Source organism: Bison bison, unplaced genomic scaffold (genome assembly GCF_000754665.1).
Source record: "Bison bison bison isolate TAMUID 2011002044 unplaced genomic scaffold, Bison_UMD1.0 scf7180017864238, whole genome shotgun sequence".
Taxonomy (NCBI): Eukaryota; Metazoa; Chordata; class Mammalia; order Artiodactyla; family Bovidae; genus Bison; species Bison bison.
The window spans coordinates 2,818,531-2,831,288 of NW_011494810.1; the positions used below are offsets into that span (position 1 = coordinate 2,818,531).

At 52.4% G+C, this 12,758-nt stretch overlaps 1 protein-coding gene across 1 annotated transcript in view; it reads right to left on the reverse strand.

Moving 5' to 3' along the window:
• The window catches only part of FGFR4 (fibroblast growth factor receptor 4), a 10,464-nt gene extending 5,067 nt beyond the window's left edge, over positions 1–5,397 (reverse strand). Inside the window, exons 1-7 of the mRNA XM_010846575.1 lie at positions 4,877–5,397; positions 2,696–2,838; positions 1,777–2,037; positions 1,609–1,689; positions 1,332–1,498; positions 695–818; positions 1–170 (exon numbers count right to left, since the gene is read on the reverse strand). Coding sequence (XP_010844877.1) covers positions 1–170; positions 695–818; positions 1,332–1,498; positions 1,609–1,689; positions 1,777–2,037; positions 2,696–2,838; positions 4,877–4,995 — 1,065 coding nt within the window. The 5' untranslated portion in view covers positions 4,996–5,397. The remainder of the gene's footprint in view (positions 171–694; positions 819–1,331; positions 1,499–1,608; positions 1,690–1,776; positions 2,038–2,695; positions 2,839–4,876) is intronic.
• Between the last annotated feature and the right edge of the window lie 7,361 nt (positions 5,398–12,758).

A 12,758-nucleotide genomic window follows, 5' to 3' on the forward strand; every position in this document is an offset into this window, starting at 1 on the left:
GAAGCCGTCGGCACCGAAGCTGCTGCCGTTGATGACGATGTGCTTCAGCCACTGGATGTGGGGCTGGGCGTCGCTGTACACCTTGCAGAGCAGTTCCACGTCACTGCCCACCACAGCCGTGGTGTTGGCTGGGAGCCCTGCCTGAAGGATGGGCCGGTGCGGGGACCGCTCTGGGGGTGAGGCCGGGCCAGGCTGTCAGCCCTGATCGGTGGCACCTACCTGCCTCCCGCCTACCCCCCAGCTCAAGGGAGGAACCTTCCTGATACTCAGCTCAGACCTTGTTCATCCCCTCCTTATACCATTCAAACCTTCCGTGGCTCCCCATTGCCTTTGGGGACAAGGAGAACTTCTCAGCCAAGCACTCAAAAACCCTCCAGGTCTGGCTCTCTGCTTAAATCCCACAACCCAGGCATATACCTCCCCACAGAAGCATTGTATTCTTCATGCCTAGGGCCTTGGCTCCACCTGTGTCCTCTGCCTGGATGTCTTTCCCATTTCCCCACCTCAGCTGGGCCCTGCTTCTCCAAGCCCACGTTATTCCCTGTGCTTCCCTCGGACCCACCTGGACACTTTGAGTAGCTTGAGTGAGTTGCCTAAGACTAAGTCCATCTGGCTTGTCAGACTGGGTCCCACCTGAAGACAGGGACAGGGCTCCCACCCCCACGCCACCTCACCTGCCTGCCCACCCACTCACCCAGCACGTCCAGCAGGTAGCTATAGCGGATGCTGCCCAAAGAATTCTCCACGAGGCAGGTGTACGTGCCACGGTCAGAGGGCACCACGCTTTCCATCACCAGGCTCCAGTGCTGGTGGCGCAGCTAGGGGGCAGGCAAGCGTCCATGAGAGGCCACCGAACCGTGCCCACAGGGGTCTTCTCAAGCTCTCTGAGCCCCGGGGAGACCAATGCCAAGGGTAGGGACTTTGGGACAAAGGAGAAGGCTCCCCAAATATCCAAACCGTGGGTTTGAGTCTTTTGAGTTTTAGCTCTACTTCTTCCAAGCTGGGCCACCTTGAACCAGTTTTTGCCCTTTCTGAGTCTCAGCTTCCTCTGAAACGACAGCTTGGAACTGACCCTGTTGTGGTCTCATCCTGAAAATGGGCTGCTAAAACACTGATACCTGCTGGTCAGTGATCCTTCCCACTGTACACATGGAGTTGCTAAGGTCGGCAGGTTAAGTCACTTGCCAAGGAGCAGCAGAGTGGGAACTTGACCCAGAGCTGTCCATGTCCAGGGTCTCATGCCCCTTCTGGGGCCCTCGGCTGCGTTTCTCATTAGAAAAAGAGCTGTGGGTTTGACTTGAGGGCACCGATGAGGGAACCCAGAGACTCACCCGAATGCCTCCAATGCGATGCTCCCCGTGGAAGTCCTGTCCATCCTTGAGCCAGCGGATGGTGGGCATGGGGTTGCCTGCAGCTGGACAGCGGAACTTGACGGTGTTCCCGGCAGGCACAGCATGCAGTTTCTTCTCCATGCGCTGGGGGTGCGTCCAGTAGGGTGCTGAAGAGGAGGAGATGGGAGAATTCAGTGTCCACTAGAAGACCTGTTCACACACAGATCTGTTCTCAGTGGCCAGCAGGGAGGCAGGGTCTTTGAGGACTCACACTGACCTTGCTGGGGGTAAACGTGCCCATTCAAGGGGCCCCTGTGGATCTTGGGGTCCTCGTCGCCATTGCTGGAGGTCATGGAGTCTATGTCCGGGACAGAAGGAGGCGTTTAAGGCCCAGGACAGAGAGTCTCTCCCCAGGCATCCCTTAGCCTCTGCTGGTCCCCCTTACCGTCCACAACCAAGGTGACGTTGTGCAGAAGCAAGGAGCCTCGTGATAGGCAGAGGTACTGGCCAGCATCCTCGGGTAGGAAGCTGGCAATCTCCAAGCGGCCTCTCCAGCCTCGTACCCGGCCAGCAGGTGTCAGGCGACTGCCCTCCTTGTACCAGTGGCCACTGCGCTCAGCCCGCCCGCAGCATAACCGCACAGGCTGCCCAAGGGCCACCGTCAACTCCTGCTCTTGCTGCTCCGGGCTGGGGGCCAGGCAGGGCTCTGCGGGTCGAGGGCAGAGGTCCGTGAGCCCCGCAGCCCCCTGCCTACAGAGAACATGCTGCACACACAAGACACGAGCACGCTCGACACATGCTAAACACCTGCTGCCCCTTCACGGACACACAACCACATGCTGCAGACGCTATGTGCAGGGCAAATGCCACCCCTCTGGTGCAGAGCACACACACACGGCACATAGCAGACATGCTGCACTGGACATGCCACCGTCTAAGGAACACACACACACAAGGCACATGCTATACGTGCCACGCACAGGCCACACACCACACCTCCGGGGCACATCACACTCACAGTGCATACACCACACATGCTGGTGGGGCCCCCCAAGTCCCACACACCCAGTGCACAGAACACACGCGCGCACATACACACACGCACACAACCAAGGGGCTCACCACCAGCTCTGCGGCCCAGCTCGGGGCCCTGCACCCTGCAAGGCCAGTCCTCTCTTGGGGACACACAGATAGGTGGACGCTTGCTGGGAGCCAGACACCAAGTCTCCACGGCTGAGTCCTGCCCTGCTGCCACCTCCTCAGGGCCTAGGCCAGGATCCTCTCCAGCCTTGCTCAGCCAGCAGCCCCCTCCTGAGGCCCACTCTTCCCACCCCGGCCACCCTCTCCCTTCTTAGAGGCCATACCCAGCTCCGTTTCCTCAGAGGCCTCAAAGGACAAAGCTGGAGCCCCAGGTGCCCCCAGCAGGACCCCCAGGAGGACCAACAGCAGCCGCATCTCCTTCCTGCCGCTCTCGAGGACCCAGGCTGGGCCTCCTATGACTGCCTTTCTGAAACAGAGAGGGTGAAGAACTCCTACTAGACCCACACCTTGGCTGCCTCTCTGCTCCTATTTTGCAGAGGAAACTGAGACAAGAAATGGCTGGCTGACTTGTCCAAGCCCGACAGGCAGCGTCAGAGCAAAGACTAGAACCAGCTCTGCCGTTAACCAGAGCTCAAGGCTTCCCCATGGTAGGTTGGGGGTGGGGTGGGGGGGTTGCTGGAAGGGGGCTGGGCTTCCTGCCCTTCTTGGGTCCTGCTGAGACCTTCCTTGGCACAAATTCACAGAAAGGGCAGTTTTGGAATTCTTTGCTTGGAGGGAAACAGAGAATGGAGACACATCTTCTCCCTCTCAGCACACATAATTTATTTTTTGCTGAATAAATGTATTACTGAAGAGCCAAAAAAAAAAAAAAAATCTGAAATATAATACAAGGCCAAGCTTCAGCATTTGGATGTTATCTGATCTGACCCCCACTCCTTAGAGCATTGCTTACATTTCCATGACCAGCTTCGGAGACCTACAGTGGCAGGGTGGGTGTGTGCTTAGTCGCTCAGTCGTGTTTGACTCTTTGCGACCCCATGGACTGTAGCCTGCCAGGCTCCTCAGTCCACGGGGATTCTCCAGGCAAGAATACTGGAGTGGGTTGCCACTGCCTTCTCCAGGGGATCTTCCTGACCCAGGGATCAAACCCAGGTCTCCCACATTGCGGGTGGATTCTTTACCATCTGAGCCACCCAAGAAGCCCTGCAGTGGCAGAGTGCTCACTGCTAACAAGGCCATATATCCCATGGCCAGGAAAAATTCTGAGCCAGAATTGCATTCTGGGGATACTTCTGTTTTTTGTGCCCCTGCAACTCCATCAGAGGTGACACAAGCTCTTGTCAAGCAGGTAGACTCTAGTGTCTGACAGAGCCAACTTCAAATCCTGACTCTTACCAAGTGCAAATCACTGTCCCTCTCTGGGCTGCTGTCCTTACAGGACTGCTTTGAGGATAAAAGAGAACATATGTAGGGCCAGGCGCACAGGATGCGGCAGTGTTTTCTTCCCTTTCCCCTCTCCATGACTGTCATCCTGCGTCTGCCCTCAGCCAGTCACCTCCAATTCCAGTGCTGTTCCTAGCAGGTGTGATGTTCACTTCCACCCCATCTAGGTACTCTCCTCCAAACACTATCAACGATGTCTCCATCCACCAAAAGGAACACTCAAACCTGAGGCTCAGCTGGCAGGGGAAGAGGGTGACTAGTATAGTTCCAGGGGCCTGCTGGCTATCACGTGGGGCTGAGTAACAGGTGTCACTGAGGTCTCTGCATCCACCTCACTCAGGTATCTCACTGCACTCCTCCTCAGCCACTGCTCCCCCTGTCCTGAGTTCTGAGGCGGGGGGCGCTTAGCTTGTCCTGGCCAAAGCCATCATCTCCCCCTTCAAACGGTTTCTTCTTTGGGCTGCCCCCACAGCTGGGGCATCACTTGTCCAGTCCCTCTCCAGCCCATCTCACCTTCCCTGCCTGAACCCAGAGCAGGCGACGGGCATCTCTAGCTTGGGCCTTTGCAAACATCTCCCTTAATTCTCCAGCAGGGTTTTAGAAATTTATGAGCCTGTCATGTCCCCCCTGCTCAACACCCACCAGCTTACAAGCCCATAATGGCTGCCTGTGTGCAGCAGCATCCAGTCCACACTGTTTATCCAGCGCCCAAGGCCTCCCTCCTTGCCCCGGTCATTCTCATTGGCCACACAGTCTGCTTCTTCAGCACTGAGAAGTCATTGGCTTTCAGAACTGGGCATGTCTTCTCTCTTGCCCATACCTCTGTGACCCCACTTCTCTACCTGGCTCAGGTGCCACAATCTGTGCTCTGTCTGTGCCCACCTTCGTTTTCCATTGCCCTCCTCTGTGAAATCCCCTCACCCTGCTCTGCTCTTCAAGGATGTAGCTCTCTGGGTTGGGAATGGAATGGGAGGCCCAGGGATTCTATTCCCACTCCGGGGCTACCCTGACCTCACTTAGTCGGGTCACCCGGGCGGCTGACGGGACAGACTGCCCTGCACCTGGGGTTGAAGGGTCTGACTCTGACATCAGGTAGTTCTGGGTTCTCCAGTCTCCCGCACTCAAGCGCTGGGAGAGCCTGGGCAAGTAATTGCACCTCTCGGAGCCTCAGCTTCCTCATCTCTCTATTTGGGGCAAGCAGACCGTCCAGCAGCCGAGGGACCAGCGCGTCCTTCCTCCGCCTCTATCGGGCCACCCTGGGGAGCAGTGCCAGTCGGCGGGTCTCCAAAGGAGCTGCAGGGACAGTCCGCCCGCCCCCGCCCCGGTGGGCAATGAGTAACCAGCTCCGCGGCCAGGGTGCTCTTTGGACGGAGCGGGACAAAAGGCCCTGTGTGCGATACGGGTTACTGATTTACCTTCTCCTTCACCCCCACGCCGAGCGGACGCCCAGGTCCCTAGTGCTGGGAGGGGTCAGCTCCCGGAGCCCCGCTGCCGCTCGCCCCCTGGCGGCTGGGAGCGCAGCACGGGCCTGCACGGGATCCCGGCTCACCTCGAACCTCAGTGGTCCCGCGACTGGCACAACGTCCCGACTTACCTGGGTCCTCCGCGGCCTCGCTCTCAGCTCCCGCCAGCCCCGACCCCCACGCCCAGCGGAGACAGAAGACTGCTCGGGAGTTGCGCAGCCCCCGGCCGCAGAGCCAGGAATGTACCCGAGACAGCGGCGTGGCCACGGGTAGCCCAGCGCCCCGCCCACCTCGGGTTTCACCTACTTCGGGCTCCGCCCCTCCTGGACCAACTCAGTCCTTAACAGAGGCTTGGCGGGGAACAGCCCAGCGCCCCGCCCATCTCGGGTCCCGCCCAGCCGGGACCAGCTCCTGACAGCTGGTGGGTGGTACAGCGTCTCGCGTACCTGGAGACTCCTTGAACTCAACTGCGCCTCGTAGCCTAAGGGGTCGGCCCAATGCTAGCTGGCACACCCCTTCAGAGTCCGCCCCTTTTGCCCCACCTGGGCCAGGCTTCCAAGTTCTTGACCATCGCTCCGTCCCTTGGTTCTTACACCTCAGGGAACCGGACTCAGCAGTTCAGACCTGCCACCTCCTCAGAACTTGGCATAGCCTGGCTCCTCTGTCTTCTGTACAATCATCATACTCTCTGCCCTAACCCTCATCCTTCTCTGCACAACTTTTAGTGGTGTTTAAAATACAAATCTGACTGTGCCAACCACAAGTAAAGTGAAGTCGCTCAGTCGTGTCCGAATCTTTGCGACCCATGGACTGTAGGCCACCAGGCTCCTCCATCCATGGAATTTTCTAGGCGAGAGTACTGGAGTGGGTTGCCATTTCCTTCTCCAGGGGGTCTTCCTGACCCAGGGATCGAACCGTGGTCTCCCACATTGCGGATAGACACTTTACCGTCTGAGCCACCAGGGCTGCTGCTAAGTCACTTCAGTCGTGTCCGACTCTGTGCGACCCCATAGACGGCAGCCCACCAGGCTCTCCGGTCCCTGGGATTCTGCATGCAAGAGCACTTGGAGTGGGTTGCCATTTCCTTCTCCAAAGCATGAAAGTGAAAAGTGAGTGAAGTCGCTCAGTCGTATCCGACTCTTAGCGACCCCATGGACCGCAGCCTCCATCCATGGGATTTTCCAGGCAAGAGTACTGGAGTGGGGTGCCATTGCCTTCTCCGCCACCAGGGAATCAACCACAAACATCTCTTTAAAACGTTCCGAGAGCTTCCTGTAGAGATCGTTGGCCTGACCTGGCCCCGCCCACATGTTCAGAGGAAGCCTTCCTTACTTCTTCCCTGCTCCCATCCTACCTCTGGACCTTGCACAAATGGTACCGCTTCCTAAAACAATCTTTCTGCTCTAGGTCTGATTTGCTGTTGTTTAGTCATTAAGTAGCAAACTTGGCTTAAAACTCAACATTCATAAAACGAAGATCACAGTATCTGGTCCCATCACTTCATGGCATATAGATGGGGAAACAATGGAAACAATGACAGACTTTACTTTCTTAGGCTCTAAAATCATTGCGGGGTAAGAATACTGGAGTGGGTTGACATTTCCTTTTCCAGGGTATCTTCCCCATTCAGAGATCAAACCATGCCTCCTATTGGCAGGCATATACTTTACGGCTCAGCTCAGGTCCCCAGAGAAGCCCTCTGAACTTGCCAGGTTCTTCCATGTCTTTTCTCCTGTAAGCATGGGAAAGAAGCAGGTAGCGAAGTGATTTAGAGCACAGACTGCAGAACTCAAATTTAGCACCATGACACATGGCCTTGTCAAGTTACTCCATCCCTGTGTCTACATTTTCTCATCAGTAAACCAGTGATATGATATGATGATATCATATCGTATATGATATGACAGTATCATTTTCAAGAAGTGGTTGCAAAAAGTAGACATGTTCTTCTCACACACAACAGTAGGAATATAAATTCGTGGGGTCCCTGTGGAAAACAGTATGGTGGTTTCTCAAAAAATGAAAAAAAGAACCACCATGTGACCCAGCAATTCCATTCCTGAGTATATATGGAAAAAAATGAAAACATTAATTTGAAAAAATACATGCACCCCAATGTTCATAGCAGCATTATTTACAGTTGCCAAGATATGGAAGTGACCTAAGTATCCATCAACAGATAAATGAATGAAGAAGATATTGTATATATATATATATATATATATATTAGAATACTACTGTATATATAATGGAATACTACTCAGCCATAAAAAGGATAAAACTTTGCCATTTGCAACAACATGAATGGACTTGGATGGTATTATGCTAAGTGAAGTAAGTCAGAGAGAAAAAGACAGATAATGTAAGATATTACTTGTATGTGGAATCTAAAAGTTAAAACAACCTAATGAATATAACAAAATGAAACAGACTCACAGATAAAGAGGACAAACTAGTGGTTACCTGTGGGGAGAGGGAAGTGGGGAGGGGCAAAACGGAGGGGAGTAAGAAGTCTAAACTAATACGTATAACAAGGATATATTGTACAACAGAGGGAGTATAGCCAATATTTCACAATAACTATAAATGGAGTACAACCTTTAAAAATTGAGAATCATCTTGTTGTATGTCTGTAACTTAGAACGATTGTATAGCAACTATACCTCGATAAGAAGGAAAAATAAGTAGGCATATTATGAGTAAGCCTTCAGAATGCTGGTGCTGCTGCTCCTCAGTCGAGTCTGACTCTTTGTGACCACAGCCCACCAGGTTACCCTGTCCAAGGAGATGTTGGAGTGTATTACCACGCCCTCCTCCAGGGGATCTTCCCGGCTCAGGGATCGAACCTGTGTCTCCTGCATCTCCTGCATTGTGGGCAAATTCTTTACCGCTGAACCCAAGCCTTCAGAATTCTGCCTGACATATAGCATTAGCTTTATCATGTAAGCTGTGATTATTTAGGACTTGTTATTCCCTCACCACATGTTCAAAAAATGTAACAGCTAATTCTGTAAATAGAAGGCAGGAACGGCCCGTAGGCCATACCATTACATCTCAGTTGCCTGGTACACAACAGGTGGACTCTGAATAGTTCCACCATGTCCCTTCCGGCTCAGGTCTGCCTCAACTGGGAGCACTTCTCTTGAAAATATGGCATCATAGGTCTGCTGACCTTTGATTTCTATCCAATCTTCACCTTAAGTCCAAGCCCTGTGCTCCTCTTAAGATTTCTGCAGGAGAAAGGAAACCCTGCTGTGGAGTCTCAGTCCTGCCTCCCAGTCAACCCCCAGGCTGGCGGAGACCCTGCCCTTGAGAAGTAGCTTCCTTTCCCTTTGTTATGCAGAGGAGTCCAGCTTTCTCCACCCTGACTCCCAAAGAACTACAGGCTTTTCCTTTGCATAACTAAAGTGAAAGAAACTGAAGTTGCTCAGTCATATCCGACTCTTTGTGACCTCCTGAACTGTAGCCTACCAGGCTCCTCCGTCCATGGGATTTTCCAGGCAAGAGTACTGGAGTGGGTTGCCGTTTCCTTCTCCAGAGGATCTTCCTGACCCAGGAATCGAACCCAGGTCTCCTGCATTGTAGGCAGACTTTTTACCATCTGAGCCACCAGGGAAGTCCTAAAAAGCCATCAAAGTGATTTTTCCCTTTTCCCTCTCAAACAAAAGAAGGGTCTCTTCCCAAAGATAAGTCAGAAAATAGTTGGTTATCTTTTTTAAAAAAATATTTTATTTTATGTTGGAACACAGTTGATTAACAATTTTGTGTTAATTTTAGGTGTATAGCAAAGTGATTCAGTGATATGTGTACATGTATCTTTTTTTTTTCCAAATTCTTTTCATTCAGGTTATTACAGAATATTGAGCAGAGTTCCCAGAAAAGAGTTGGTTAGCTTTTAAAAACTGTTTGTCCTGATTCCCCCATGAGGGTCCTTCCTTGTGGAGCACCCTGAAAAGATGAGGCTCCGGGCACTGGGGAAGCCAAGCAAATGGGAGCCTCCTGCTCAGACAGGGCCTCAGACCTCCCGGATTCAGCTCCCCACCGCTGGTCCTCTGCTGGCTGCTCCGTGGATGTGGTTGGTGGGGGGAGTGGGGTGAGCTGCCAGCAGGAGCTGGACCCCACATAGCTTTCATTCAACTTCCAGGCACTTCCCCGGTTTACCTGAGCCAAAAGCAGAATAAGGCTTTCATAGTCCAGGTTGTGCAACCTCCCTGTCCCCTGAGATGCCCAAGTCCTTCAGCCTAACAACCCTGCCCCCTCTCCCTGCATCAGCACACGTGTGTCCAGCCCTCCTCCCACACGCACAGTTTCTCACACTGAGCCTGTGCAGAGTTTGACACTCTCTCACAAGGTCTCTCATTCATTCACTCATTCACCAAGCGTGTATGGAAGGTTCATTATGTAGTATATACTGTTCTAAGTCCTGGGGTTAAAGCTGCTGACACAGTAATAGGGAAAGATAGATAAGTAAACAGAGCACAGAAGGAGACATGCGGGGGAAGTCTGGGAGAGGCACCCAAGCCTGTCTTCCCTTCACGGTCTTGCTCTGTTGCTAATAATCTTTCACCAGTCACATCTGCAACCTTTCTCAAAGATGGTCAAACATGCATGGACACACACACACACACACACACATACCCCACACTCCTAACGGGCTCAGGAGCCTGCCATCCTGTGATTTTGTCTTTAGTTGTCTCAGCCTCAATTTCTTTAGCCCCAAAATGGGTTCACCCTACTTCCTTTTCCTAGGGGTGTTGGAGGAATTGAATAAGTTAAGAGAATGGGTTTCACCAGAACAGGAAGTCGAGAAGAATTCCTCATGTTGACTGAGTTCCCACTGTATGCCAGGCACCGTGCTAGGTAAGGTATTATCCATCCATTATATCCTTTGATCCTTCCCTCCAGCCAAATAGGGGAGGAGTCCTTAGCTCCCTTTTGGTGGTGACAGAGCAGGCACTCAGGCAGACAGAATGACTTGTTCAAAGTCACATAGCAAGTGAACTTGAATGGAAGTGAGCCGTGAACTCTACTCTCTTGGGCCAAAAAGGGGAGGGAGAGCTCAGGGTGACTGTCTACAGAGCTGGGATGGCTGGTGCTAATATATCAGCCCACTTTCTGTCTGCATCTCTCTCTCTCTGTGGCCTGGAAAAGCGGCGATTCACCTAAGGTGAGTATGTATGGGAGCTGGGGCTGGGCATTGCTCTCTCTGCCCATTTGGCCAGGATTGATGGGGTACTTATGAAGTGCCAGGCCCAAGGCAGGGGTTGGCAGGCTCTGGGATCCTGGATTGCAAGGCTGGGCCAAGAGGGACTCCTGAGGCCAGGCCCCACCCCCCACCTGCCTGGGAGCAGAGTTAGGGGGAGGGGGTAGACATTGCCTGGTGCCGACCATGTTGTTCTTGGATGGCAGCCGGACCCAGGGAACACTGGGGCTCTTGTGCAGAAGGGCTGCCGTAAGCCCCTGCCCAGGCCCCACTCCAGCACAGGCCTGGCCCCATCCTCTGACCCAGTCTTGTGCTTTCTGTTCTTCTTTCTTTTGGTTTTTCTTTTAAAACAATTTTCGTTTTGAAGAAGTTTTAGAATATGGAAAAAGTACCCAGGGTAATAGATTAACAGTTGCTACTCAGAATTGACAATTAGTATCACTTTACCATTTTTTCCCAAACCTTTTCTCTTCTGGTTTCTCCCATAGGCTCTGGGGAGGTCGGGCTTGGCTTGCAAAATGGAGGTGACACTGACAGCTATTGAGTGGTGAAAGGCTGGGTGTTAGAGTCAGACAGATAAGTTATTTGAATGCTGAAAGCTTTGTGACCTTAGATAAGTCACTTAAGTTAAGCTTCAGTTTCATTTTCCATAAAATGGGAACAACAACTCTTCTGTGAGGGCGCAATGTGATAATGATGTGTCTAAAATATGATGCACACAGCTCATATTCAGGAAAGAATAGCCAATACTGATACTCACAACTATGGGCCTAGGTAGGACCTGGTCCAAGGTGTGGGAAATATACTCCTAAGACCAGAAGGGAGGGACTCTGAGGGTCTTCTCTCCTCCAGTCCTCATATCTCCTCATAAGCCACCCATTGGGCACATCTACATCCAGTTTCTACTCTGGGGACAACAAAGCCAGGAATTACAGGCTGCCCAGGACCTTGGTAGCAGAGGCAGGGAGCCTGGTGCTGATGTTTGTAGTCTGGGAGAGTTCTCAGGGAGGCCCCCTGAACCAAGAATGATGGATAAGAATGGACTACAAGGGATATGAGGGTCCCTCTGGGTCAATCCTGCTACCTCCCAGAGTCTCAGCAGCATTCTTGGTCCCCTCATGCCTTGTCTCAGATACTGTTAGCCTATGTCTTGGCATATTAGGACCAGAGGTGTCTGGGGGCTTTTGTGGTTTGCCAGCCTCAGGCCTCCCTTAGCCCCAAGTCTGGAGGTAGGTGAAGGTCATCTTGAAGTCATCAGGATTGTGGTCTCTTCTGGTCACTAGACTTTTACCTCATGGTTGCAAAATGGCAGCTTCAACTCCTGCCATCACATCTGTGTTCAGGCAGGAAGAAGGAAGAAGCCACAAAGAGTTGAATCTGTACCCAGCAATTTCTGATTTTATTTCTTTGACCAAACTGTGACACATGGCCATGCCTAGCTGCAAAGGAGGCTGGGAAGTACATATATTAATTCTGGTGGACACATTGTCTTCCCTAACAAAACCTGGATCCATTAAAAAGAAGGGGTGGCTGAGCATTGGGCAAATGCCTAATGGTGATACAGTCTCTGTATCACTAGTCTCATCGGCCCTGCAGTGACTTGTTTAAAACACAAACCTAACCCAGTCACTCCTCAGCTTCAACTACTCTCTGCCCACCACCCACTGGTATCCCCAGCTCTTTAGCCTAGCACTCAGGACCCTTCAAGACTGGTGTCTACTGCTCTCTCCTGTCCAATTTCCCCTCTCTGATTTCCAGCTGCACTGAACTTTCTCCTGAACAGACTTGATTTTTCACATCTGATGCCTTTGTACTTGCTGTTCTTCTTGTTGAGATTATCCTTCCTTCGTGTCCCTCCTTCCCTCTCTCCCTCCAGTTATCCCACCAGATGCCTGCCATTTGGGTTTCTGGATTCCTCTCAAGCATTCCATCTTCTCTGAGACCCTTCCTGACCACCCCGATCTGGACATTTAAATCCTTTCCCTCTCTGTGGAAACAGGACCTCTTCTCTGAGGTCCTGGCCCTCTCTTACTCTGAATTCATGCGAGGTTTGGGTAGGGCCAACACCTCTCCCTGGTCCTGTGGTGGGCATGTGTCCCTTCACCCGGACAATGAAGATATTCCATCTTCAGCCTACTACGACCAGGCTAGGGATGAGCATACGGCTCTAGCTGGGCCAGTGAGAGGCTGGCTCGGCCTTTTATTGGAACTAATGGGAAGCTAACACTCTCAGAGGTTTCTGAGGTATGAATATGGAAGTCTAGAGCTGCTTGAGTA